Source organism: Doryrhamphus excisus, chromosome 7 (assembly GCF_030265055.1).
Source record: "Doryrhamphus excisus isolate RoL2022-K1 chromosome 7, RoL_Dexc_1.0, whole genome shotgun sequence".
NCBI classification, from domain to species: domain Eukaryota; kingdom Metazoa; phylum Chordata; class Actinopteri; order Syngnathiformes; family Syngnathidae; genus Doryrhamphus; species Doryrhamphus excisus.
Window position 1 is genome coordinate 2,379,941 of NC_080472.1, and position 27,560 is coordinate 2,407,500.

At 39.6% G+C, this 27,560-nt stretch overlaps 1 protein-coding gene across 1 annotated transcript in view; it reads right to left on the reverse strand.

Moving 5' to 3' along the window:
• Window positions 1–1,030: 1,030 nt before the first annotated feature.
• crtc3 (CREB regulated transcription coactivator 3) overlaps window positions 1,031–27,560 on the reverse strand; it is a 41,823-nt gene continuing 15,293 nt past the window's right edge. The window contains exons 5-15 of the mRNA XM_058078533.1: window positions 20,677–20,739; window positions 17,766–17,869; window positions 16,033–16,083; window positions 15,854–15,939; window positions 14,762–14,811; window positions 12,329–12,549; window positions 10,324–10,559; window positions 9,949–10,125; window positions 8,389–8,472; window positions 4,681–4,867; window positions 1,031–4,600 (exon numbers count right to left, since the gene is read on the reverse strand). Of these exons, the coding sequence (XP_057934516.1) occupies window positions 4,395–4,600; window positions 4,681–4,867; window positions 8,389–8,472; window positions 9,949–10,125; window positions 10,324–10,559; window positions 12,329–12,549; window positions 14,762–14,811; window positions 15,854–15,939; window positions 16,033–16,083; window positions 17,766–17,869; window positions 20,677–20,739 (1,465 nt within the window). The 3' untranslated portion in view covers window positions 1,031–4,394. The remainder of the gene's footprint in view (window positions 4,601–4,680; window positions 4,868–8,388; window positions 8,473–9,948; window positions 10,126–10,323; window positions 10,560–12,328; window positions 12,550–14,761; window positions 14,812–15,853; window positions 15,940–16,032; window positions 16,084–17,765; window positions 17,870–20,676; window positions 20,740–27,560) is intronic.

Consider the following 27,560-nt stretch of genomic DNA (forward strand, 5'->3'; position numbering starts at 1 on the left):
AGTAGATGAAGACTCATGTTCACCGACTCGGGGGTGGGGGGGTCCTCAACAAAGGCTCGAGTTTCACTGACACACGGGTGCTTGATGAAGACTTGAGTCCCACTGACTCACAAGTACTTGGCGAGGACTCAAATTTCACTGATTCATGGATACTCAACAAAGCCTTCAGTTCGTTGACTCACGGGTACTCGACAAAGACTCACAGGTACTTGGGCGAGGACTCAAGTTTCACCGACTCTCAGTTACTCGATGAAGACTTGGGTTTCAGTGACTTACGGGTAATCGAGAAAGACTCGAAGTTTATTGACTCAAAGGTACTCACCGAAGAATCAAGTTTTACTGACTCATGGGTAGTCGATGACGACTCATTTTTTTTACCTTATAAATAGAAGGCCTGGAGAGGGAGTGATTTGGTGAACCCTGAGCACTAGGAAGAAAGAATTTCTTTTTACACACACACACACACACACACACACGCGCGCACACGCACACACACTCAGGAATTTCAAGTCAACATCAAGATGACGCCGTGGAGTGACTCTAAGCCTCTGGCTGATGACTGTGATTATCTTTTCAAGTCTTTGACTCCTTATGTATACAGTATGGCATATGGTGACCAAACGTCCTGTTTTCCCAGGACATGTCCTGTTTTTTTTTTTGTTTTTTTTTTTAACTGTGGAATTTTTCATAATTAGTCTCAAAAAGCCAAACAAGCAAAAGTGTCATAGAAACGGAAATGGACGGATCGATCCAAATATCAGATTAATATCAGCGTGTTTTTTTTTTTCTATTTCCACAAATACCTGCTGTTTATTGTTGATATTTTTCTATTTTTTGTATATAATTTTTGTTTACTTATTTTTACTTTATTTTGCTGAAACTGTTAAAAAAATTTAGTAATTTTATGATTGAATTTGATCACAATCAACAATTGTTATAGTTCGTGGTACCACATCGATATAAAATGATGCTTCCTGCACGTGTATCTTTGCCGCCATCTAGCGGTAAAGAATGGAACAACACCACCCAATATCTCCATACAGCACAGTTATGAGGGCTTTTATTGTTTATATTAAAATCAAAAAAAAAAAAAAAGGTAAGCGCTAAACACATTAAAAACCAAAACATATTTCATATTTTGTGAGGAAAAAATAAAGACATATAAAATAAGTAGTAACACTAGTGGACATATATCTTTAAATAACAGAACTGTACATTTGAATATGTGGCTAAAATGCAGTGATGGTAAATGACAGCTAGCTAAAGCTAAAAAGGACATGATGGCTAGCTGGAATAATAATAATTATAAAAAAAAAAAGATGAAATACACGAGTAAGGCAGCAAAAGGCAGGCAGGAAAAGACAAAGCGTGTTAAGATGCATCCCGACAAAGAAAAGAAAACGTTAAAAAGTAGCTCCCATTTGCTCACAGTGAGCCCGCCGGCTAGCGCTGTTTAGGACAAAGCGAGTCCAAAACTCAAAAGTCCGATAAAAACAAACCCCCGATTCATTTTATGCTTTTTTTTGTACCCGTGCGTCACTTTTTATCGAAGAATCGAACACAAGCATGTCATTAAGATTCTTCATGACCGTCCACGTCGACCAGAGGTGTCCAAACTAAACGTTATAATACAAGGAATACATGGGAACATACCCAGCATGTCTTGCGGGTTATAAAGGAGTCTTTAAAAAAATTTTTTTTTTGCATGTATATTACAGTGGAAGCGTTCAATACCCGCATCGTTTGTGTGGTGCATTCCATGTTACTCATAGGATTTTTTTGTCGCACCGTGAGTGAGGGCGGTTTGTTGTTTTGTTATGAATTAACATTTTAATGGACGTCACGTCACTTATAAACCTCAAAACAAAATTGTGAGCTGGGATAATAATAATAAGAACAATTTATTAATAATTAATAATAAATAATTAATAATTAGTTAATAATTATTATTATTTATTAATTATTAATAACAATAACACAAGTTTATAACGAGTAGTAATAATAATATAATAATAAATAATATTCATTTATTAATTATTGTTAAATTATTATTAGTTATATAATAATATAATATAATATGTATTTAATTATTATTAATAATAATTATTAAACAATAATTAATCATTATTAAAAATAATTATTAATTATATTATTGTATTATTATTACTCGTTATAAACTTGTGCTATTATTATATCATAATAATATAATAATAAATAATTAGTTATTAATAACAACTATTTAATTATTAATAATTATATATTATTATATTATATTAAATAATTATTATATATGATTATTTTATTATTACATTAAATAATTATTATATATATTATTATTATATTATTATATTAAATAATTATTATATATTATAATTATAATATAACCCACATAAATGCTGAGGAACACACACACACATGCCAAAAGTTACCCAGCATGTCTTGTGGGTTATAAGGGAGTATAAAATGTGCTTTTTTTCATGGATGTTAGTTGTGTAAATGTTCCCCACACGCATAATGTGTGTATTGCAGTTCCATGCTTTTTGGTGCACCGTGAGTGAGGGCGGTTTGATGACCTCCTGTTGTTGTTTTTTTTGTTTGTTGTTGTGAATTAACATTTTAATGGACGGTTTCCTCCCACATTCCAAAAACATGCTAGGTTATAATTAGCCACTCCAAATTGTCCATAGGTATGAATGTGAGTGTGAATGGTTGTTTGTCTATATGTGCCCTGTGATTGGCTGGCGACCATTCCAGGGTGTACCCCGCCTCTCGCTCGTCCCGAAGACAGCTGGGATAGGCTCCAGCACCTTTCGCGACCCTTGTGAGGATAAGCGGTAGAAAATGAATGAATGAATAATAAGAAATATACAAACAAGTACCAATATGAGTTTGAAAAAAAAAAACTATTCCCATTATGGGCTGCACGGTGTTGAGTGGTTAGCGTGCAGACTTCACAGCTAGGAGACGCGGGTTCAATTCCACCTTCGGCCATCTTAATGTGGAGTTTGCAAGTGACAAAGTGTATAATTTAATTCATCATTTTTTTTTTTTACTTCTTTTGCCGTTTTTTTTAATTTTTTTTTTTTTAATGTTGGACACCCCTGATTATTACCGACGCCGTCGTTCTCAGACTGAAGTATAAACACTGTGGACACCGGACACATGTAATATTGTTTGGATGCTTCCGTATCAGGAACCTGCATGTTTTTTTGCTACACTGCATAGTGTAATATGGCATACCTGTTCAACAGGTGGGGCAGGGGCCGCATAGGGGACGGCGGGGGGGGGGTAGGGTTGCATAGCTGAATGAGCGAAGCGGTGCAATGCTCCATCACCCTTGGATGAATTAATTAATTAATCCTCATTCCCAGACAACAAGGGGGGGGGGGGCACTCAATGCCAATTTGAATAGTCTTCATTCTTTGGGTTTGTCATGTAAAAAAAAAAAAACAAACAAAAAAAATAAACATTATTCTTGTGTAACTAAATAGTGCAAAATATATGAAGTGCAATTTTACATAGTGTCCCATGTCCACATGGGGGTATTGGGGTGGGGGGGCGGGGGGGCCTGCAAACATGGCTGACCCACAGTGGTATATATATACTATGTACAGCCCCATGCCCTTTTAGCACACACACATGGAGGTACGGTGCAAGCGCTGTACGAAACTTCAAATACAACATACATTTTGACGTAATAATAATAATAATAATAATAATAAAAAAAAATAAAAATGGATGCATACATCGTGACCCGTTTGAGGGAATATATCTAATCTTTACGCAAAGCACGCCTCGCATGAATTTTTAGCCTTTCAGTAACACACACGTTTTAAAAACAGTTTGCCCTTTTTGTTGTCTAATAATAATAATAATAATAATTCTCGTCATACTAAAAATTGGACTTATATTAATATATATTTATATATTTATAAATATCTGTGGCCTCAAAAAAAAAAAATAAATTGCTAAGACTTGATTGTTTTCCTACCCGTGTGACGTATGTGACGTGACGCGACGCGACGCGTTTATGGGAGCTGCGTGTTTGGCATCTCCGCTGGTTGCAGTGATACGTAACCATGGCGACGATGTTGCTATGGTGACGAAAGAAGGTGAAACTATTAGATTGAAGCGGGGGACAAAGCAGGCCTTTGCCGGACGACCGACGACGGGTTGTACCATCACGAATGTATGGTAAATGTGTGGGGGGGGTGTAAACTATGTTTCTTTACCATCCAACGTTATGGAAAGTGTAGATTATGGCGTCCATTTTGTTCACATTTTCCGATGCTTAGTGGCAGCCTGCTCCATGCATGCATATTCACATTCATGCATATGTGTGTGTGTGTGTGTGTGGGGGGGTGTGAGTGGGGGGGTGGGGGGGGGCACCACACTCAGAGTCTGTCGCTGCGGAACGTATCCTCCACAGACGGGTCCGGCAGCACCATATCGGGGTCGCTGAGCATGCTCAGACCGTCCAGGCTGAGGGGCTCGATGTGAAGCTCGTCTTCCAGCGGGAAGCCCCCTTCCGAGTCGAAACACTCGGGGACCGTGGAAAGCACGCCGCCGATGTCTTTCGACAGAGCGGGGTGGGAGTCATCTGCGGGTGACGACACAGGAAGTCATTTTTTCTGGGTACCCGCCCCCCCCGCCGCCCGTCTCGGCATGGTGGGCACTCACCAGTGAGAATGATGTTGGGGAGTCCTCCGCTACAGTTGGAGTACAACATGTTCATGGGGTCCTGGGGGTTACCGTGGTTACCACCAAGACCTGCCTGGGAGGAGTACATGGCGGACGAGGAAGGGTCGAAGCAGGATGTACCCGCTGTGGAACCCATTGCGGTTTCCAGTAAACTGAACTGGTCCAACTGGCCGGCAGATGGTTGGGTGGGTGGAGATGGCAGAAAGCAGGAAAGATGGAAGTGTTGATGGTGAGAAACGTTTTGGCGGGATCACTTCCGGAACCCGAACACACAAACGTAATACACGCGGACACTAGTTTGAGACCCCCGCCTTGATATGAAAGTTTGATATGGATGCTGTATGGTATCATGTACCCAGAAAAAATGATTACGTTTGATTCATGTTCATGTTAAAGGTTAAATAACTGTTAATAGTTATCCTCCCTGTCCGTGTGGAAGTGGTAAGTTTTTGGCTATTTAAGTTTAAAAGGAAATAACTTGAAGGCTACCGTTTAGGTGGCTAGCTCTCTAGTTTGCGAGTTAGCATGTGTCAGTTGCGCAATATGTTGTAAATCAGGGGTTTCAAACACGCGGCCCGCGAGCCAAATGTGCCCCACAGGACACCAGTTTGAGGCCCCCACCTTGATATGAAAGTTTAATGTTAGTGTGGCCCCGCGCAAGTTTGATATGGCTCACGGGCCGTGTGGAAGTGGTAAGTTTTTGGCTATTGAAGTTGAAAGGAAATAACTTGAAGGCTACCGTTTAGGTCGCTAGCTCTCTAGTTTGCGAGTTAGCATGTGTCTCAAGACCCCGCAGTTGCGCAATATGTTGTAAATCAGGGGTCTCAAACACGCGGCCCGCGAGCCAAATGTGGCCCGCAGGACACCAGTTTGAGGCCCCCGCCTTGATATGAAAGTTTAATGAAAGTTTGATATGGATGCTGTATGGTATCATGTACCCAGAAAAAAATATTACGTTTGATTCATGTTCATGTTAAAGGTTAAATAACTGTTAATAGTTATCCTCCCTATCCGTGTGGAAGTGGTAAGTTTTTGGCTTTTTTTAAGTTGAAAGGAAATAACTTGAAGGCTACCGTTTAGGTGGCTAGCTCTCTAGTTTGCGAGTTAGCATGTGTCTCAAGACCCCGCAGTTGCGCAATATGTTGTAAATCAGGGGTCTCAAACATGCGGCCCGCGAGCCAAATGTGGCCCACACGACACCAGTTTGAGACCCCCGACCTTGATATGAAAGTTTAATGTTTGATATGGATGCTGTATGGTATCATGTACCCAGAAAAAATGATTACGTTTGATTCATGTTCATGTTAAAGGTTAAATAACTGTTAATAGTTATCCTCCCTATCCGTGTGGAAGTGGTAAGTTTTTGGCTATTTAAATTTAAAGGAAATAACTCGAAGGCTACCGTTTAGGTCGCTAGCTCTCTAGTTTGCGAGTTAGCATGTGTCACAAGACCCCGCAGTTGCGCAATATGTTGTAAATCAGGGGTCTCAAACACGCGGCCCGCGAGCCAAATGTGGCCCACAGGACACCAGTTTGAGGCCCCCGCCTTGATATGAAAGTTTAATGTTTGATATGGATGCTGTATGGTATCATGTACCCAGAAAAAATTTTTACGTTTGATTCATGTTCATGTTAAAGGTTAAATAACTGTTAATAGTTATCCTCCCTATCCGTGTGGAAGTGGTAAGTTTTTGGCTATTTAAGTTTAAAAGGAAATAACTTGAAGGCTACCGTTTAGGTGGCTAGCTCTCTAGTTTGCGAGTTAGCATGTGTCAGTTGCGCAATATGTTGTAAATCAGGGGTTTCAAACACGCGGCCCGCGAGCCAAATGTGCCCCACAGGACACCAGTTTGAGGCCCCCACCTTGATATGAAAGTTTAATGTTAGTGTGGCCCCGCGCAAGTTTGATATGGCTCACGGGCCGTGTGGAAGTGGTAAGTTTTTGGCTATTTAAGTTGAAAGGAAATAACTTGAAGGCTACCGTTTAGGTCGCTAGCTCTCTAGTTTGCGAGTTAGCATGTGTCTCAAGACCCCGCAGTTGCGCAATATGTTGTAAATCAGGGGTCTCAAACACGCGGCCCGCGAGCCAAATGTGGCCCGCAGGACACCAGTTTGAGGCCCCCCGTCTTGATATGAAAGTTTAATGTTTGATATGGATGCTGTATGGTATCATGTACCCAGAAAAAATTATTACGTTTGATTCATGTTCATGTTAAAGGTTAAATAACTGTTAATAGTTATCCTCCCTATCCGTGTGGAAGTGGTAAGTTTTTGGCTATTTAAGTTGAAAGGAAATAACTTGGAGGCTACCGTTTAGGTGGCTAGCTCTCTAGTTTGCGAGTTAGCATGTGTCTCAAGACCCCCGCAGTTGCGCAATATGTTGTAAATCAGGGGTCTCAAACACGCGGCCCGCGAGCCAAATGTGGCCCACAGGACACCAGTTTGAGACCCCCGCCCCTGATATGAAAGTTTAATGTTTGATATGGATGCTGTATGGTATCATGTACCCAGAAAAAAATATTACGTTTGATTCATGTTCATGTTAAAGGTTAAATAACTGTTAATAGTTATCCTCCCTATCCGTGTGGAAGTGGTAAGTTTTTGGCTATTTAAGTTTAAAAGAAATAACTTGAAGGCTACCGTTTAGGTGGCTAGCTCTCTAGTTTGCGAGTTAGCATGTGTCTCAAGACCCTGCAGTTGCGCAATATGTTGTAAATAAAAAGAGTATAAATGTGACTATAGTCGTGTTTTGTCATGTCTACAGGGCTCTAATAATGCTTTGTTCATTTTAATATGAAAAAAATCATTTGTCTACCCGCCAACTATATGTGCTTTCTTAAGTTTTTATTATTTGCCGTTTTATTATTATTATTATATTTATTTATTTATTACTGATTGATTGATTTTCTTTATTCTTGATTCATTTATTTTATTTATTTATTTTATTTTATTTTATATTTATTTATTGTGGAAAATCGGAACCAAAGCACTGAAAAAGTTTGTATATTTTTATGTTTTTAATAAATGTGTTTTGTTTTTTTTTTGGAAAACCTGATGCGGCCCAGCCTTGCCCAGACCCTAGCTCCAGTGGCCCCCAGGTAAATTGAGTTTGAGACCCCTGCTTTAATGTATTCAAATGATACTCTGTGAATAATATTTTTTCCAAAAATATAAAAAAATAAAAAAGAATTATCTTGTTAAAATCCTCAAAATGACATCTACACCTTCGCCCTCATTAAAAGAAGAAAGAACAAACAACAACTCCGGGTACCCGGGTTCTCCGGTTTCCTCCCACTTTCCAAAAACATGCTAGGTTAATTGGTGACTCCTATTATGTCCACTTTTTTGGATAATTTGTAGTGTCAATGTGACTATAGGGGTGTTATTTCATGCCCACAGGTCTCTAATAATGTTTATTAGGTTTAACTATGAAAATATTCTATTTATAAATAAGGAATCATACTAAATCGCATGGTAGAACATGGTTATCGTGCAGGCCACACAGCTAGGAGACCCGGGTTTGATTCCCGGCATTCCAAAAACATGCTAGGTTAATTAGCGACTCCAAATTGTCCATAGGTATGAATGTGAGTGTGAATGGTTGTTTGTCTATATGTGACCTGTGATTGGCTGGCCACCATGACCAGTATATATGTGTGTGTGTGTGTGTGTGTGTGTGTATCAGACCTGGTATGATAGAGTTTTGCTTGGGCGACTGGACAACTGTTGCTCCATGAAAGAGTCGCCAAAGAGCGCTGCCATGTTGTTGTGCTGCCAAGGGAAAACAAGCCAGACTGCTGTTAAAATACATTAAGAAAAAAGACAGCATATTTTCTATAATTATGTTTACTATATTGGTTAATGGTCAAAAAAAAAAAAAATTTGGTCAAATTTTTTTTTAATTATTATTTTTTTTGTTCATTAGAAAACATAATTTATAAATACGGTGAAATGTACAGCATAAATGTACCACTGTTATTAAAAAAAAAAAGCCCATAGTTTTCACGCTTATATGAATTTAGGCTTCACTGATCACGTGTTTTCCTCACGCAGTTCAGATTTCGCACTTTGTTTGGCATCCTTGAACGCACCAACTGCCAGTTTGTTAGATCCAAGTGTCGCATGGTAAACGTATATATATATATATATATATATATATATATATATATATATATATGCAAACAGTAGATGGGATACATATCAGATTTAAAGCTACAGTACCTACAAATGAGGAGACCGAGTTCTGAATTGTAGCGTTCACATCGACGTGAAAAAAATTAAATACTGATCACATGTGAGCAGAAAAGGGCGGGGTACACCCTGGACTGGTGGCTAAACCAATCACAGGGCACATATAAACAAACAACCATTCCACACATTACATGGGAATTTTGTGTTCTGCTTCCTTGTGGTGTATTAGAGCCATATATATTGTATTGTTGTATTGTATTGTAACTTTGCTGTTTAGCATTCGTTTTCTACCGCTTATCCTCACGAGGCTGGCGGGAGGTGCTGGAGCCTATCCCAGCTGTCTTTGGGCGAGAAGCGGGGCACACCCTGGACTGGTGGCCAGCCAATCACAGGGCACATATAAACAAACAACCATTCCACACATTACATGGGAATTTTGTGTTCTGCTTCCTTGTGGTGTATTAGAGCCATATATATTGTATTGTTGTATTGTATTGTAACTTCGCCGTTTAGCATTCGTTTTCTACCGCTTATCCTCACGAGGGTGGCGGGAGGTGCTGGAGCCTATCCCCGCCTCTCGCCCGAAGACAGCTGGGATAGGCTCCAGCACCCCCTGCCACCCTCGTGAGGATAAGCGGTAGAAAATGAATGAATGAATGGCTTCACAAACAAAGTATTTTACACTGGTCTTAAAGTGTCGTAACGTTCCATTGATGAGAGAATGGCTGCCACAGGAAGTACGCTGTCAATGCAAACATGTGAGTTTATTATATCAAATCTATGTTATCATATTTTCTATAATTATATCTACTATATTGGGTAATGAGAGTGTAAAATTGGGGTATTATTACATATCTTGAGGGCACTAATATTAATACCTAATAAGATTAATCGTATTTATAAAGTCGTAAACATGTGTTTGGTGTTAATATCCGGGACAGGTTCCTTTGTAATGTTCATGTTATGTACTTAGATGTACTAGTACTGCACAGAACACCACCATTCCGGGTAAAATAAGTAACTAAACGGGATGAAGGAAGTATTCCTGGTTCTTACCTGACTTGGATTAAAGTCCAGTGGGACGCTCTGCAGAGGGGAGACGGGTTGCTGTTGATGTCGGTGCTGCTGCTGCTGCAAGTGTCGGGTCTGGTCCACTGCGTTTGGGGATTGCTGGTAGAGCGGGTAGGGGGGGGGCGGCTCCCTTGGCATGTTGCTGGTGTCTAGAGCAACTCCCTCCATCGGGGGGGAAAAAAAGAATGCCACCAGTGTTAGTATTACTTAACGGCGAACAAGTTAAGCAGTCACCAAGTCTTTGAGTCATTATATAGCCTTTTTTGTTATTGTATTTTCAACTTTAACTCTTATGAAAACATAAAAAAATACATTATATATAAGTGTAACAATATTTTTTTTTAATTAACATGCTTCTACCTGTGTAATGGGGGACAACGATGGGGACATAGTGGGAGACAACTGCTTCGGCAGACCCCTCCGTTGCTCGGCGCCAGGGGAGAGCGTGAGGGGGCTGATGGGGGCGGGTCTTCGTCGAGGGGAGTTCCCAGAAAGACGCAGAGACGAGTTGATGGAGGGATTGCTGAGAGAAGCCTGAAGCTGGCAGTTGTTGAGGGACGCTTGGATTGCAGGATTGCTCAGAGAAGAGGAGAGGCCTGGGGTAGGCAAACAAATATGAAAACTTAATAATAATAATATCGCCACATGGAAATAGCTACAAAAACATATTCACTCGTCTGTTGACATTTTTTGGGGGTTGGAGGAGGATAAGATCAGAGGACTGGCCATTCAACTTGTCAATCGTTCTTAATGTTTTCCGGGATGCGTTTCCTGCCCGTTGTGTGCTCTCATACAAACATCTTAGCTAGCCTAGCAAGCGACTAAGAAAAAATATATATATATTTTACAAAATTCTAGTCCACAGACACGTTCAATGGGCGGTCTGGCAAAAGTTTATCATCAAAATAAATTATATGTACTTTTTTTTTTACTTTTATTGGCTAAATAGGTGACTATAGGGGTGCTATTTGATGTCTATAGGGCTCTAATAATAATAATAATAATAATATTTTGCATGTTTGCATGTTCTCCCCGTGCACAGCTAGGAGGCCACAAAACATTCTAAAAAAATATAATTTAACATGAAAATTTAAAAAAAAGCAAGTCATTTTATGATAATTATATTAAAAATAAATATAAAAAAAAGAAAAAATTAAAGAGACATTTTTCAAGTTGTAATATTGGGGAAAAAATAAGAAAACAACAAACAAAATTGTAATATTTTGAAAATTATGTTATTATGACGATGCGTGGACTCACAACTAGGAGACCCGAGTTCAATTCCACCCTGTGTGGAGTTTCCATGTTCTCCCCGTGCACAGCTAGGAGGCCACAAAACATTCTAAAAATATATAATTTAACATGAAAATTTAAAAAAAAGCAAGTCATTTTACACATAAAAGTCAGAATTTTATGATAATTATATTAAAAATAAATATTAAAAAAAGAAAAAAATAAAGAGACATTTTTAAAGTTGTAATATTGGGGAAAAAAATAAGAAAACAACAAACAAAATTGGAATATTTTGAAAATTATGTTTTTATGACGCTGCGTGGCCTCACAACTAGGAGACCCGAGTTCAATTCCACCCTGTGTGGAGTTTGCATGTTCTCCCCGTGCATGCGTGGCTTTTCTCCGGGTACTCCGGTTTCCTCCCACATTCCAAAAACATGCTAGGTTAATTAGCGACTCCAAATTGTCCATAGGTATGAATGTGAGTGTGAATGGTTGTTTGTCTATATGTGCCCTGTGATTGGCTGGCCACCAGTCCAGGGGTGTACCCCGCCTCTCACCTGAAGACAGCTGGGATAGGCTCCAGTACCCCTGCGACGAATTAATGAATATTGGTTAATGCGAGTGTAAAATTGACTACAGGGGTGTTATTTCATATCTTGAGGGCATTAATAATAATACCTAATAATAATACCTAATAAGATTAAGCATTAAAATTAAAAATAAAAAAAATCAATTCCCATGATGACTGTATGTATTCAGTATTTTGCAATTCCAAGTCAAGCTTCAAGTAAAAATGTGCATGTCAAAGTCAAGTCAAACAAAACAAGAAAAGTCTAAAGTCATAGGGTTGAAATTAATTAAATTTCACTGGACATTAATAGTAGTCGGAGGGGGGGGGCATTCAGTATTTTATTTTAGTAGTTGTTAACGGTATTTACAAGTCATCAGACTAAAGTCTGAGTCAAGTCCAGAGTTGTGAGTCTTTGATGCTAGGTTAATTAGCGACTCCAAATTGTCCATAGGTATGAATGTGAGTGTGAATGGTTGTTTGTCTATATGTGCCCTGTGATTGGCTCCTGAAAATGAATGAATGTAAATGGAACAGCGTAAAAAGGGTGCTTCAACTAACCCTGTGAGTTGCTAATGCCGAGGTGCATCATGGCTGCCGGCAGGTTTCCGGTGCTGCTCCCTCCACTGAGATTAGGGTATCCTCCGCTGTCCTCGGGGTCCAGCGGAGTGGAGAGTGGGGAAGGGAAGTGCAGGTTACTGAGATCGGGTAGGGATCCGCCTGTATTTAATGAGCCTTGGTAGTGGGAAAGACCAGGGTTTTGCTCTGGAGACGGGAAAATACTGGAAGAAATAAAAACCCAATATGTTAATATTGTTGATAATTAAAAAAAACACAATATCAACTGGAATTTAGAATTACTGTTAGCTGGTGGTGTGTCGGTCATGAACGAACGGATCAAAAGAACTAGTTCTTTTTTTGAACGGAATGAACAAAGTCACCACCCCTAAAGTACCCGTTCAGTCCGTTCAGTTGCAGGGGGAGATCACAGGCTAATTGACCGAAATGACCAAAATGAATGGATCTTTTTACTGAATGAACCGGAATGATCCGGTTCAATAAATGAATGAATCGGTTCATTGAAATGAACGGTTTTGCCCACCGCTATCGAGCACCCGCGAGTCAGTTAAACCACAGTCTTTGTCAAGCACTAGTGGTGTGTCGGTCATGAACGAACGAGTCAAAAGAACTAGTTCTTTTTGTGAACTGAATGATCCGGTTCATTGAAATGAACAGTTTTGCCCACCGCTATCGAGCACCCGTGAGTCAGTGAAACCACAGTCTTTGTCAAGCACTAGTGGTGTGTCGGTCATGAACGAACGGGTCAAAAGAACTACTTCTTTTTGTGAACTGAATGAATCGGTTCACTGAAATGAACGGTTTTGCCCACCGCTATCGAGCACCCGCGAGTCAGTGAAACCACAGTCTTTGTCAAGCACTAGTGGTGTGTCGGTCATGAACGAACGGGTCAAAAGAACTACTTCTTTTTGTGAACTGAATGAATCGGTTCACTGAAATGAACGGTTTTGCCCACCGCTATCGAGCACCCGTGAGTCAGTGAAACCACAGTCTTTGTCAAGCACTAGTGGTGTGTCGGTCATGAACGAACGAGTCAAAAGAACTAGTTCTTTTTGTGAACTGAATGAATCGGTTCACTGAAATGAACGGTTTTGCCCACCGCTATCGACCACCCGTGAGTCAGTGAAACCACAGTCTTTGTCAAGCACTAGTGGTGTGTCGGTCATGAACGAACGAGTCAAAAGAACTAGTTCTTTTTTGTGAACGGAACGAACGAGGTCACCGGTCCTAAAATACCCGTTCAGTCCGTTCAGTTGAAAATTCTTTTTTGTCACTGTCGGTGACCTCGTTCATTCCGTCTACGCAGTCTATGCACAGGGGGAGATCACAGGCTAATTGACCGAAATGACAAAAATGAATGGATCTTTTTACTGAATGAACCGGAATGATCCGGTTCAGTAAATGAATGAATCGGTTCACTGAAATGAACGGTTTTGCCCACCGCTATCGAGCACCCGTGAGTCAGTGAAACCACAGTCTTTGTCAAGCACTAGTGGTGTGTCGGTCATGAACGAACGGGTCAAAAGAACTAGTTCTTTTTTGTGAACGGAATGAACAAGGTCACCGGTCCTAAAATACCCGTTCAGGACTATCTGTGTCCTATTGTCGCACCATGCTCTGTAGGTGGGGTTAGCTGACTGAAAGACCGAGATATTGTTCATTCTGTTCACAAAAAAGAACTAGTTCTTCTGACCCGTTCGTTCATGACCGACACACCACTAGTGCTTGACAAAGACTGTGGTGCTCGATAGCGGTGGGCAAAACCGTTCATTTTGCGCTGTTGAGTCGGAACGAACGTGAACATGAGTTAACGTACTGACTGAAGAAATAATAAAATATAATAATAATAGTAATAATAATTTTATAAAACAATTGCAATTCTCACAATTACGTAATCTTTTTTTAAATTTAAAATAAATGATCATTTAATAATTAAAGATTCCTTTAATGTATTCAAATGATACTCTTTGAATAATATTTTTTCCACAAAAAAAAAAAGAGAAAAAATTATTATCTTGTTAAAATCCTCAAAAATGACATCTACACCTTACATTATTACATTGTGGGATTATTACATTCAAAGCTGCATATTTATATTACGTTTGTGGTTTATTACGTTTGCGGGCGTAGCAGATGAACAATGGCTGGTTTGGGTGTCAAGTGGGCGTGTCTCAAATCACTAGCTAGCGAATCAAGAACAAAGCCCAATAGTAAATACCAACATCTCCTTTGGCGTCGTGGGACGGAATGCGTATTTTGGAGTGGCCTTTTATTGTGGCCAGTCTACAGCACACCTGTGCAATAATCATGCTGTCTAGTCTAGCATCTTGATGCTCAACCCAAAAAAAGCATTTTTAAGAATCTCATGACATTTTTGTTTCCTCAAAAAAAAAATGACATGGACATGACGCTTACTTGATACCGGGCACTTCACATGATTTCGGCCTTGATGCAAGAGACTGGGCCTGAAAAAGAAAACATGCGTTAGAACAGGGGTGGGCAAACTTTTTGACTGGCGGGCCGCAAATTTATAATAATAAATGTATTATTATTTATATTGATATTATTTGTTATTATTATTATTATTATTATGTGCCTGTGTCCCTTTTTTCAGGAGCACTTTGTAAATAACAGACCACATCAAATAACGAAATTATTGTATCTGTAAAAGTGTCATGCAATCTGCTATATGTGCACTTTGAGATCATTTATTTGATGTAAAGTGCGTTATAAATTTATAATAAGAATAAATGTATTATTTAATATTATTATTATTATTATTGTTGGGCGACACAATTTTACGATAATTATATTAAAAATGAATATTAAAAAAAGAAAAAATTAAAGCGACATTTTAAAAGTTGTAATATTGGGAAAAAATAAGAAAACAACAAACAAAATTGTAATATTTTGAAAATTATGTTTTTATGACGCTGTGTGGTCTCACAACTAGGAGACCCGAGTTCAATTCCATCTCTGTGTGGAGTTTGCATGTTCTCCCCGTGCATGTGTGGGTTTTCTCCGGGTACTCCGGTTTCCTCCCACATTCCAAAAACATGCTAGGTTAATTAGCGACTCCAAATTGTCCATAGGTATGAATGTGAGTGTGAATGGTTGTTTGTCTATATGTGCCCTGTGATTGGCTGGCGATCAGTCCAGGGTGTACCCCGCCTCTCGCCCGAAGACAGCTGGGATAGGCTCCAGCACCCCCGCGACCCTTGTGAGGAAAAAGCGGTAGAAAATGAATGAATGAATTATTATTGTTATTATTATTATTATTATTATTATTATTATTATGTGCTTGTGTCCCTTTTTTCACTTTGTAAACAACAGATCGCATCAAATAACAAAATTGATAAAACCGCCAAACCATGAAAATGTCGTCTCAAGCCATGATGCCAGCTTGTATGTTGACCGGATGTGGCCCCCGGGCCGTAGTTTGCCCACCCCTGCGTTAGAAGAACAGCGCCCCCCCCCCCACCAGAGGTCGGACACCACCACTCTCACCTTTTTGGCTTCCCACAGTTGTTTGGGGAGTGGCTTACTGACGCCGATGAGACTCTCGTCATTTGGTAGCGTGGGGAAAGAAAAGACTGCATATACATAGAGGGTGACATGCTTTAGTTTAGACACTTTTACATGCGTATATACGCAGTATAAAATTACCAGGAAAATACAATACTCACCATCTCCAGTCCCATCCCCTTGTGCCTCGTTTAAACTTGCCCCATGCCAGCCTCCATGTTAAAAAAACAACAGAAAAACACAATAAAATGAATAAGGAGAGACAACAACAAAGCATAGGGGTGTTACCACATATTAAGTAAGGCCAGCTGTTGGAACGATCCAAAAGAATTATTTTTTTTCCAAAATACAAACTGTGGGTATCTAGGGTAATATTAGTCATCCCATAATGACCAAAGAACTAATTTCCTATTTAATGCAGAATGGCTACAAGGTAGACAACTTTTATTTCTGGTTTAAAATACTTAGTATTCTGTTAGTATTCAGTTGAGGTGTTTTTTCTAGTTCCTGTGTATTCTGTGACTTACGGTGGGGGAAAGAATTCCTTGATTCCCGGTCCCAGAATTTTGTTAAATCAGTTCAGATTTTTATGCTAAGAGACTGAATAAAATCCAGTAAACAAACAAAAAAAATCAGGAGGGAAATTTTGAGGCTGTCGCTTGGCAACTCAAAAGTTTCAGCTCCCGCCACGGATTGTCAATGGGATTGTCCAATGTGCTTCTTCTGTACATTTTGGGTGATACCATAAAAAAATGACAGACGGCTTATATCAGTAAGCTGGGAATCAAACGCTTATTTTTGACATATGCAACAAAAATTATTCATTTTTTACCGCTTTTCCTCACGCGGGGGTGCTGGAGCCTATCCCAGCTGTCTTTTGGGCGAGAGGCGGGGTACATCCTGGCACAGCCAATCACAGGGCACATATAGACAAACAACCATTCACACTCACATTCATACCTATGGACAATTTGGAGTCGCTAATTAACCTAGCATGTTTTTGGAATGTGGGAGGAAACCGGAATACCCGGAGAAAACCCACGCATGAACATGCAAACTCCACACAGAGATGGCCGAGGGTGGAATTGAACTCGGGTCTCCTAGCTGTGAGGTCTGCGCGCTAACCACTCGACAACCGTGCCGCCCTGTTTGTTATTTTGTGTTGTTTATGTTGGTATAGTTGTGTAAATATTTGAGCTGTCACCAAAGCAAAAAATATTTGTGTCGAAGTGAAAGTTATGCTTAAAAGGTTTTTAGTTGGGAGCTGATATTTTCCTGAAACATACCCATGTTCTAACGCTGGTTACTAAAGAACAAAAAAAGGTAGCAAAAAAAATACAACATACAACCTTACAACCATACAACCTTGTGAATTATTATTATTATTATTAGAGTCCTATAGACATCAAATAGCACCCCTATAGTCACCTATTTCGCCAATAAAAGTTTAAAAGGTCTGCGCGCTAACCACTCGACCACCGTGCTAAACAATATGCCACACATAAAAATTCCAAAATGAATCCATTCTTCTTTCTGCATAATTATCAAGATTTTAACCATCAAAAAAAAAGAATGAACGCGTAGCCCAAATTAAAGACGGGCATCTCTGAAAACAGCAGACATTGTTCTCTGTTAATAAATGACCGGAGGAAAGAAACATAAACGCCATAAACTATCATAATTACAATAACACTTGGTGTACGCATGGGGGCACAAAGTATAATACAAAGTATAATAAACAGAATTAATGATGTCACAATGTGCTTACAGAAAAAAAATGTATTGGGAATAAAAGACAAGAAAGAACATGAAGAAACAGCAGGGGGGCAAGTAGTACTCTAAGTATGTGTGTGTGTGTATAAAAGTACACTCCACACGTCGCCGCTACACTCACCATTACACTGAGGGGGACCTCGGCCCATCTGTTTGTTCACGCCGAAGGGGTCCTGCGGGTTTGGGTTCATAGCACTCGTATGAAGAGCCGAGTCTGAGTTGGTTCTGTGTAGGAGGAAGCGGACACATAGTCAATGTGCTTTAGCACCTTGGACAGAGGCAGATGACATCCCAGGGGGCCATAAGTTCAGTGAGTCATTTCGCTTCCTCCGCATTCATCTGCATTGTCATTCTGAGATAACGCCGGGGAAAAAAAAATACACAGATACAAAAATATGGAGGAAAAAAACGACATTTTCATCATCTGGTTAGCCTGCAAAAACAGTGGATGACACCAAACAATTCTGTTAAAAACAGTCTATGTGCCTATCACTCATAATACGGGAAACCATTGCTTATTATCCCCAATATTATGTTTCAATAATTTATATATAATCATATATATATGTAATTGATTATACAGTATTACTTAGTCAGTTAAGCAACACATGTAGATATGCTAAGAAGTTATATATATTTATACATTATAATATATAATAAATTATAATATATATTATATATAATAAATTATATATATATATATATATATTAATTTTTTATATAATATATATAATAATTTATATTTATAAATTATAATATATATAATATATATATATAATATATATATATATATATATATATATATATATATATATATATATATATATATATATATATATATATATATTAGTTTATATATATATATATTTATGAAAAAGTGTATTATTACTATTGGGGTCGGGCGCCATTTTTTATGTACCGTTATACTGGTATAGATTCCTCCAATGATTAATTATTAATTAACAATTATTAATTATTAAAAATTAATTCTTAATTAATAATAATTAATAATTTAATTAATAATAATAAAAATAATAATTTTATTAATTAATAATAATTAAAATTAATTATATTAATATTAAGAGCGTGAGTGGGAAGCTAGCAGGAGTTAGCTTGTGTGTGCGCGTGAGTATATTTTTTCACCGCATTGTGTTTATATATGTATAATAATATGTTATTCTGATAATTATGTCAATATTCCAATAATTTTTTTTACTTTATTATATATTTTACTATATATTAATTAGGAATGTTTTATAATTATTTCTTTTTTTTGGTTAATTTTCTTTTTAGAATCCACCGTGGGCCAATAAAAAAACCCACTGCCGGCTAAAAATGGCCCCCGGGCTGCACTTTGGACACCTTTGAGCTACAGTACCTCACAAAAGTGAGTCAACGTCTTCCAAATCCTCCAATGATAATACCGTCAAAACCTCGGTTTTCAAACATTTTTGTCTTGGTTATCGTACAATAACTTTAAAAACATGAATAATTTATTGACTATAGGTTCAGAGAGGGGCGGCACGGCGCGCAGACCTCACAGCTAGGAGACCAGGGTTCAAGACCCTTAAGGTGTCGTAACGTTCCATTGATGAGAGAATGGCTGCCACAGGAAGTACGCTGTCAATGCTAACATGACAATTTGTTATATCTAATCTATGTCTAAGACATCATATTTTCTATAATTATGTCTACTACATTGGTTAATGGTGGCACGGTGGTCGAGTGGTTAGCGCGCAGACCTCACAGCTAGGAGACCAGAGTTCAATTCCACCCTCGGCCATCTCTGTGTGGAGTTTGCATGTTCTCCTCGTGCATGCGTGGGTTTTCTCCGGGTACTCCGGTTTCCTCCCACATTCCAAAAACATGCTAGGTTAATTAGCCACTCCAAATTGTCCATAGGTAAGAATGTGAGTGTGAATGGTTGTTTGTCTATATGTGCCCTGTGATTGGCTGGCCACCAGTCCAGGGTGTACCCCGCCTCTCGCCCGAAGTCTTGTATTTTGATCTGGCAAATCTTAAGTAAATTTGATCAATGGTCTTCCTGCCTTATAGACAAACATGACTAAATTGAGGGCTAAATATAGGCCTCACAGCTAGGAGACCCGAGTTCAATTCCACCCTCGGCTATCTCTGTGTGGATTTTGAGTTTGCATGTTCTCCCCAAGACAGCTGGGATAGGCTCCAGCACCCCCCGCGACCCTTGTGAGGAAAAAAAATCAGTAAAAAATGAATGAATGTATGAAGGTTCAGAGCGCATCTGGGTCTGGACTCGGACCTTAACACGGTACTATGTTATCCTGCAAGGCGCACTCATTGGGCAAATACCGCAGATTCGAATTTCTTGTCATGTTTACGACATTTTTTTATTACAAAATGTGACTTTTTGCATGCAATCAACAGGAAATAGTTGTCCCACTGATCACCGTTGCCCATCTATGACATCATAACCGGTTGACTCGGGTAGTTATTTGCTAAGTAACACAGTTATGCCGCAAAGATCACGGTTATAAGAAAACCGATATAAGTCGCAGCAAAAACAAAAAGGTGGTCTCCTTTCCCCTCCTTCTCCTCATTGCCGAGAGTTTGTAACATACGGTAAAAGTGATATTTAATGTTCATTTATTAATTATGATTCAATCCCATTTGAAGAGGCTTTATATAACGACAACAGAGACACCACTGCTAGCAAAACAGCACATAAAAAGATGAGAAGAGAAGAAGAGTAATGTGAATTATGAGCCTGGGTGCTAGCTTGCAAGAAGGACTTGACTCCTAAAAGCGGGTTAGTCAGAAAGATATCGCTGATTAATGTTTTTGTTTACGGCATAGTCGAGCGGGAAACATTAAAAAAAGTTCCATAAAAGAGAGAAATATAATGAGAGAAAACTGAAAGCAGGACGTTACGATGGCGGAAACACACTGAACGTAATGGTTGGCCGCCGCATGAGCCAGGAATAAAGCGGTTAAAAGACGCCGGGGGCAAAAAAAAAAAAAAAAAAAAGAGAAGAAGGAGAGGGGTCAAGGGTCACCTGTTGAGTTGTGATATTAACCTAAACCCGGGTCGTTTTTCCTCGCTCCACGGGGGCGGATCCCTTCAAAAGAAACAAATGTATTAGGAGTTTAGCGTCATGTCTGGAAAGTGTTTCAAAGCCCTACAGCAAAGTCAGAAGAAGTCTTTAATAACAATTCATAAACAATAATGATACAATGGGGGGGGGGGGGTCTGTTGAGAAGTCCAGAATTTTTATGCTTTGAACCAGCGGTCTCAAACACGTGGCCCGCAGGACACTAGTTTGAGGCCCCCCTGCCTTGATATGAAAGTTTAATGTTAGTGCGGCCCGCGCAAGTTTGATATGGATGCTGTATGGTATGGGGGCCACTGGAGCTCGGGTCTGGGTGAGACTGGGTCGCATCAGGTTTTCCAAAAAAAAAACAAAAAAAAAACGCATTTATTAAAAACAAAAAAATAAAAAAAATAAAAACTTAGCTTTGGTTCCAATTTTCTACAATAAAAGCTCTGATAAAACATTCCACTGTTCTCAAATATCTTACTTTTTATTTTTCTACACAAAATAAGATGAAAAATAAATAAACAAATCAAGAATAAAGAAAATCAATCAGTAATAAATAAATAAATATAATAATAATAATAAAAGGGCAAATAATAAAAACTTAAGAAAGCACATATAGTTGGTGGGTAGACAAATGATTTTTTTCATATTAAAATGAACAAAGCATTATTAGAGCCCTGTAGACATGACAAAACACGACTATAGTCACATTTATACTCTTTTTATTTACAACATATTGCGCAACTGCAGGGTCTTGAGACACATGCTAACTCGCAAACTAGACAGCTAGCCACCTAAACGGTAGCCTTCAAGTTATTTCCTTTCAACTTAAATAGCCAAAAACTTACCACTTCCACACGGATAGGGAGGATAACTAATAACAGTTATTTAACCTTTAACATGAACATTATTTACAACATATTGCGCAACTGCAGGGTCTTGAGACACATGCTAACTCGCAAACTAGAGCGCTAGCAACCTAAACGGTAGCCTTCAAGTTATTTCCTTTCAACTTAAAAAAGCCAAAAACTTACCACTTCCACACGGATAGGGAGGATAACTAATAACAGTTATTTAACCTTTAACATGAACATGAATCAAACGTAATATTTTTTTCTGGGTACATGATACCATACAGCATCCATATCAAACATTAAACTGTCATATCAAGGCGGGGGCCTCAAACTGGTGTCCTGCGGGCCACATTTGGCCCGCGTGCCGTATGTTTGAGACTCCTGATTTAAAGTGTAACAAACAACAAACAGGGGGCAACCACTTTTCCACATCTTTGTAATACAGTATTTATGTTGTTATGGTATGTTGATGTTGGACAGGCATTGCTTGCCCCAACATCACTCCTCCATAAGACAAGTTGTCTTCTGTCCACTGGGACAGTTTGTGAGATATACGTATGTATGTATGTGCACCCTCAGAATGAAGGTGGAAGAGGGTGTCAAACAATTCCAGCACCAGAGGATTGGCCAAAAAAAAAAAAAAAAAGGTTTCTAGGGAACACTTTGGGCTGGAATGTCGGGTTTGGCAGAAGGAACGCTGCCTTATCCTGATCCACATTAACAGACAGAGCAGCCAGATCACCCACTCTCTTAGCTGATGCAACAGCAATCAGAAACAGGATCTTCCGTCTGAGAACACGGAGATCCAGATGGGGTACGGATTCCTAACTGGGGGAGTAAAAGTTCTGGAAGACCACCTGAACATCGCACGAAGGGAGCAAATGTATCCTCTATACCAGAGGCCTCAAACTCGAACACGAGTTTGAGGCCCCCGCCTTGATATGAAAGTTTAATGTTAGTGCGGCCCGCGCAAGTTTGATATGGATGCTGTATGGTATCATGTACCCAGAAAAAATCATTACGTTTGATTCATGTTCATGTTAAAGGTTAAATAACTGTTAATAGTTATCCTCCCTATCCGTGTGGAAGTGGTACGTTTTTGGCTATTGAAGTTGAAAGGAAATAACTTGAAGGCTACCGTTTAGGTCGCTAGCGCTCTAGTTTGCGAGTTAGCATGTGTCTCGAGACCCTGCAGTTGCGCAATATGTTGTAAATAATGTTCATGTTAAAGGTTAAATAACTGTTAATAGTTATCCTCCCAATCCGTGTGGAAGTGGTAAGTTTTTGGCTTTTTTAAGTTTAAAAGGAAATAACTTGAAGGCTACCGTTTAGGTCGCTAGCTCTCTAGTTGACGAGTTAGCATGTGTCTCAAGACCCTGCAGTTGCGCAATATGTTGTAAATAATGTTCATGTTAAAGGTTAAATAACTGTTAATAGTTATCCTCCCTATCCGTGTGGAAGTGGTAAGTTTTTGGCTTTTTTAAGTTTAAAGGAAATAACTTGAAGGCTACCGTTTAGGTCGCTAGCTCTCTAGTTTGCGAGTTAGCATGTGTCTCGAGACCCTGCAGTTGCGCAATATGTTGTAAATAATGTTCATGTTAAAGGTTAAATAACTGTTAATAGTTATCCTCCCTATCCGTGTGGAAGTGGTAAGTTTTTGGCTATTTAAGTTGAAAGGAAATAACTTGAAGGCTACCGTTTAGGTCGCTAGCTCTCTAGTTGGCGAGTTAGCATGTGTCTCAAGACCCTGCAGTTGCGCAATATGTTGTAAATAAAAAGAGTATAAATGTGACTATAGTCGTGTTTTGTCATGTCTACAGGGCTCTAATAATGCTTTGTTCATTTTAATATGAAAAAAATTATTTGTCTACCCACCAATATGTGGTTTCTTAAGTTTTTATTATTTGCCGTCAGTAATGACCAATAAACACCCAAAATAATGGCCACACATATGATATAAACTCCAAGAAGGAAGCAGACATTTTAAAATATCTCTCCTTTGAAGGACATTTCACAGTGCCATCTCCAGGGACTTTGGTCAGATTCCATGCAAGAGAGGCAAGTACAAGAACACAAGGCTAAAGGCGGGTGCAAAATAAGAGAGTGTGTGTGTGTGTGGGGGGGGGGGGGGGGGGGGGGTACATGGGATTTAGACCATGGCTTTGACCCTGAAGCAAATGCAATAGAAACAACTCAACACTGACAACAACAAGCTTGATACAACTAATACAAATCGTAACACAAGCTTAACGTTAGCATAATATTTGTATTTATAAATCACCCAGCACCCCCATGGAACGTCTGACTTTGTTGCACGGATCATTGGAAGCGACACAGCCCAACTGATGTCAGATTGGGCTAACTATCCATATTACAAATATACAACATAAGTTGGCCAGAAATATTTCGGTATCGAACAAAGCAAAATTTGTTCTCAATCAGAAATCACCCCACACTCTTTATTGCTCTCTGGTTCTACCATATCTTACTTATTGTGTTTGGAAATATGGGCTAATAACTATAAAAGCAATCTTCACTTCTTCACAAATGTACTGCAAAAAAAAAAGGTCAGTAAGGATAATTCATAATGCCGCCTACAGAGAACATACTAACTCCTTATTTCTAAAATCACAAACTTAAACTAAACTGATATAGTTCATTTTCAAACAGCTAAAATAATAAAGCTAGCATAAGGCTAAAAATAACCAATTAGCTAAAAATGTAATCTAATACTTCTCTACAAGAGAGGAAAAATATGATCTCAGGGAAGAAGTACATTTGAAACACTCATATGCTAGGACTATGTTAGCATTAGCATAGCATTTCAGTATGTTGAATCAAACTATGGAATGGATTGAGTAAGGGAATCAAACAATGCACAACGATGAGCCAATTCAAGAAACAATACAAGCAGTTGATGTTAGCTAAATACAAGCTATACATATCACTATATTGACAGTTACTATGGTACACATAATGTCATTGGGTGGTCATATCACCTTGTACTTCGGTACGAGGTACATTATAAAAAAAAAACAAAAAAAAAAAAACCTTAAACTGTATTATGGAAAGCAGGAAGTGAACAAATGTAACAGTTACTGATTGTAAAAGTACCAGATGGAGGGGTAGAATTTAATAAGCTTTGCTTCTTCCTACTCCTTTCGGACATGTGGAACTGTGAACTGATTCTGTGATGCATTCAATTGTAATCTGATGCATGTTCAAGTGAAATAAAACCATTACCATCCGAAAAAAAACCCATCGAGCTGCCCTCAAAATATTTAGAACACAGTGCTCATATGCTGTGCTTTGCAGGCTTGGAACATATGGAAGTGGGCCAAAATCCACCAGTGAGTGGGAGGTAGCCATTTTACATACTGTGACAACAATCTGCCGCAGTTTGTGGCAGGAAGCTACGTTTGGGCTGCTTTTGACTTGACAATGATATAATAAATAATGATATAATAAACACAATAAGCTACTATTTAAACAACATATACCTACGGTATTTATTTGTTGTTTAGCCTAGCATGTTTTTGGAATGTGGGAGGAAACCTGGAGAAAACCCACTAATGCACAGGGAGAACATGCAAACTCCACACAGAGATGGCCGAGGGTGGGATTGAACTCGAGTCTCCTAGCTGTGAGGTCTGCGCGCTAACCACTCGTCCGCCGTGCAGGCCCCAATTTTCAAGTTATCCACGTTCATTCATTTTCTGCCGCTTGTCCTCACGAGGGTAGCGGGGTTGCTGGAGCCTATCCCAGCTGTCTGTTTGGGTGAGCCAGCCAATCACGGGGCACATATAGACAAACAACCATTCACACTCACATTCATACCTATGGACAATTTGGAGTCGCTAATTAACCTAGCATGTTTTTGGAATGTGGGAGGAAACCGGAGTACCCGGAGAAACATGCAAACTCCACATTGAGATGGCCGAAGGTGGAATTGAACCCGGGTCTCCTAGCTGTGAAATCTGCACACTAACCACTCAACACTGTGCAGCCCATGATGGGAATAATAGTAGTTTTTTCCCAAACTCATATTGGTACTTGTTTGTATATTTATTATTATTCATTCATTTTCTACCGCTTATCCTCACGAGGGTCACAGGGGTGCTGGAGCCTATCCCAGCTGTCTTCGGGCAAGAGAGAGGCGGGGTACACCCTGGACTGGTGGCCAGCCAATCACAGGGCACATAAAGACAAACAACCATTCACACTCACATTCATACCTATGGACAATTTGGAGTCGCTAATTAGCCTAGCATGTTTTTGGAATGTGGGAGGAAACCGGAGTACCCGGAGAAACATGCAAACTCCACATTAAGATGGCCGAAGGTGGAATTGAACCCGGGTCTCCTAGCTGTGAAGTCTGCACGCTAACCAATCAACACCGTGCAGCCCATGATGGGAATAATAGTAGTTGTTTTTTTTCAAACTCATATTGGTACTTGTTTGTATATTTCTTATTATTCATTCATTCATTTTCTACCGCTTATCCTCACGAGGGTCACGTGGGTGCTGGAGCCTATCCCAGCTTTCTTCGGGCGAGAGAGAGAGGCGGGGTACACCCTGGACTGGTGGCCAGCCAATCACAGGGCACATATAGACAAACAACCATTCACACTCACATTCATACCTATGGACAATTTGGAGTGGCTAATTAACCTAGCATGTTTTTGGAATGTGGGAGGAAACCGGAGTACCCGGAGAAACATGCAAACTCCACATTGAGATAGCCGAAGGTGGAATTGAACCCGGGTCTCCTAGCTGTGAAGTCTGCATGCTAACCACTCAACACCGTGCAGCCCATGATGGGAATAATAGTATTTTTTTCCCAAACTCATATTGGTACTTGTTTGTATATTTCTAATTATTCATTCATTCATTTTCTACCGTTTATCCTCACGAGGGTCACGGGGGTGCTGGAGCCTATCCCATCTGTTTTGGGGCGAGAGAGAGAGGCGGGGTACACCCTGGACTGGTGGCCAGCCAATCACAGGGCACATATAGACAAACAACCATTCACACTCACATTCATACCTATGGACAATTTGGAGTCGCTAATTAACCTAGCATGTTTTTGGAATGTGGGAGGAAACCGGAGTACCCGGAGAAACATGCAAACTCCACATTAAGATGGCCGAAGGTGGAATTGAACCCGGGTCTCCTAGCTGTGAAGTCTGCACGCTAACAACTCAACACTGTGCAGCCCATGATGGGAATAATAGTAGTTTTTTTCCCAAACTCATATTGGTACTTGTTTGTATATTTCTTATTATTCATTCATTCATTTTCTACCGCTTATCCTCACGAGGGTCACGGGGGTGCTGGAGCCTATCCCAGCTGTCTTCGGGCGAGAGAGAGGCGGGGTACACCCTGGACCGGTGGCCAGCCAATCACAGGGCACATATAGACAAACAACCATTCACACTCACATTCATACCTATGGACAATTTGGAGTCGCTAATTAGCCTAGCATGTTTTTGGAATGTGGGGAAAAAAACCCACGCATGCACGGGGAGAACATGCAAAATCCACACAGAGATGGCCGAGGGTGGAATTGAACTCGGATCTCCTAGCTGTGAGGCCTACATTTAGCCCTCAATTTAGTCCTGTTTGTCTATAAGGCAGGAAGACCATTGATCAAATTGACTTAATATTTGTCAGATCAAAATACAAGACTTCTTCCTGAATCTGCACTCTCAGCATCATAAAACCCACGCATGCACGGGGAGAACACGCATATGAAAAATTTGTGACTTTGCCGGGCCGTGAACGCTAAATGGCAAAGGCGCCTGTGATCCACGGTGGATCATTAAAAACACACTTTTGTATCAAACAAAATGTTGTCATGGAAACGGTCCTTCACTTATCAAGTGTAAAATCAGCCATCAACAACAGCATAATAGACCAAACATGCGTCCCTTTATCTATCTTTAACTAAGTGTTTGCGTTATGCGCTTTGAGTCACATGGCTCTCGA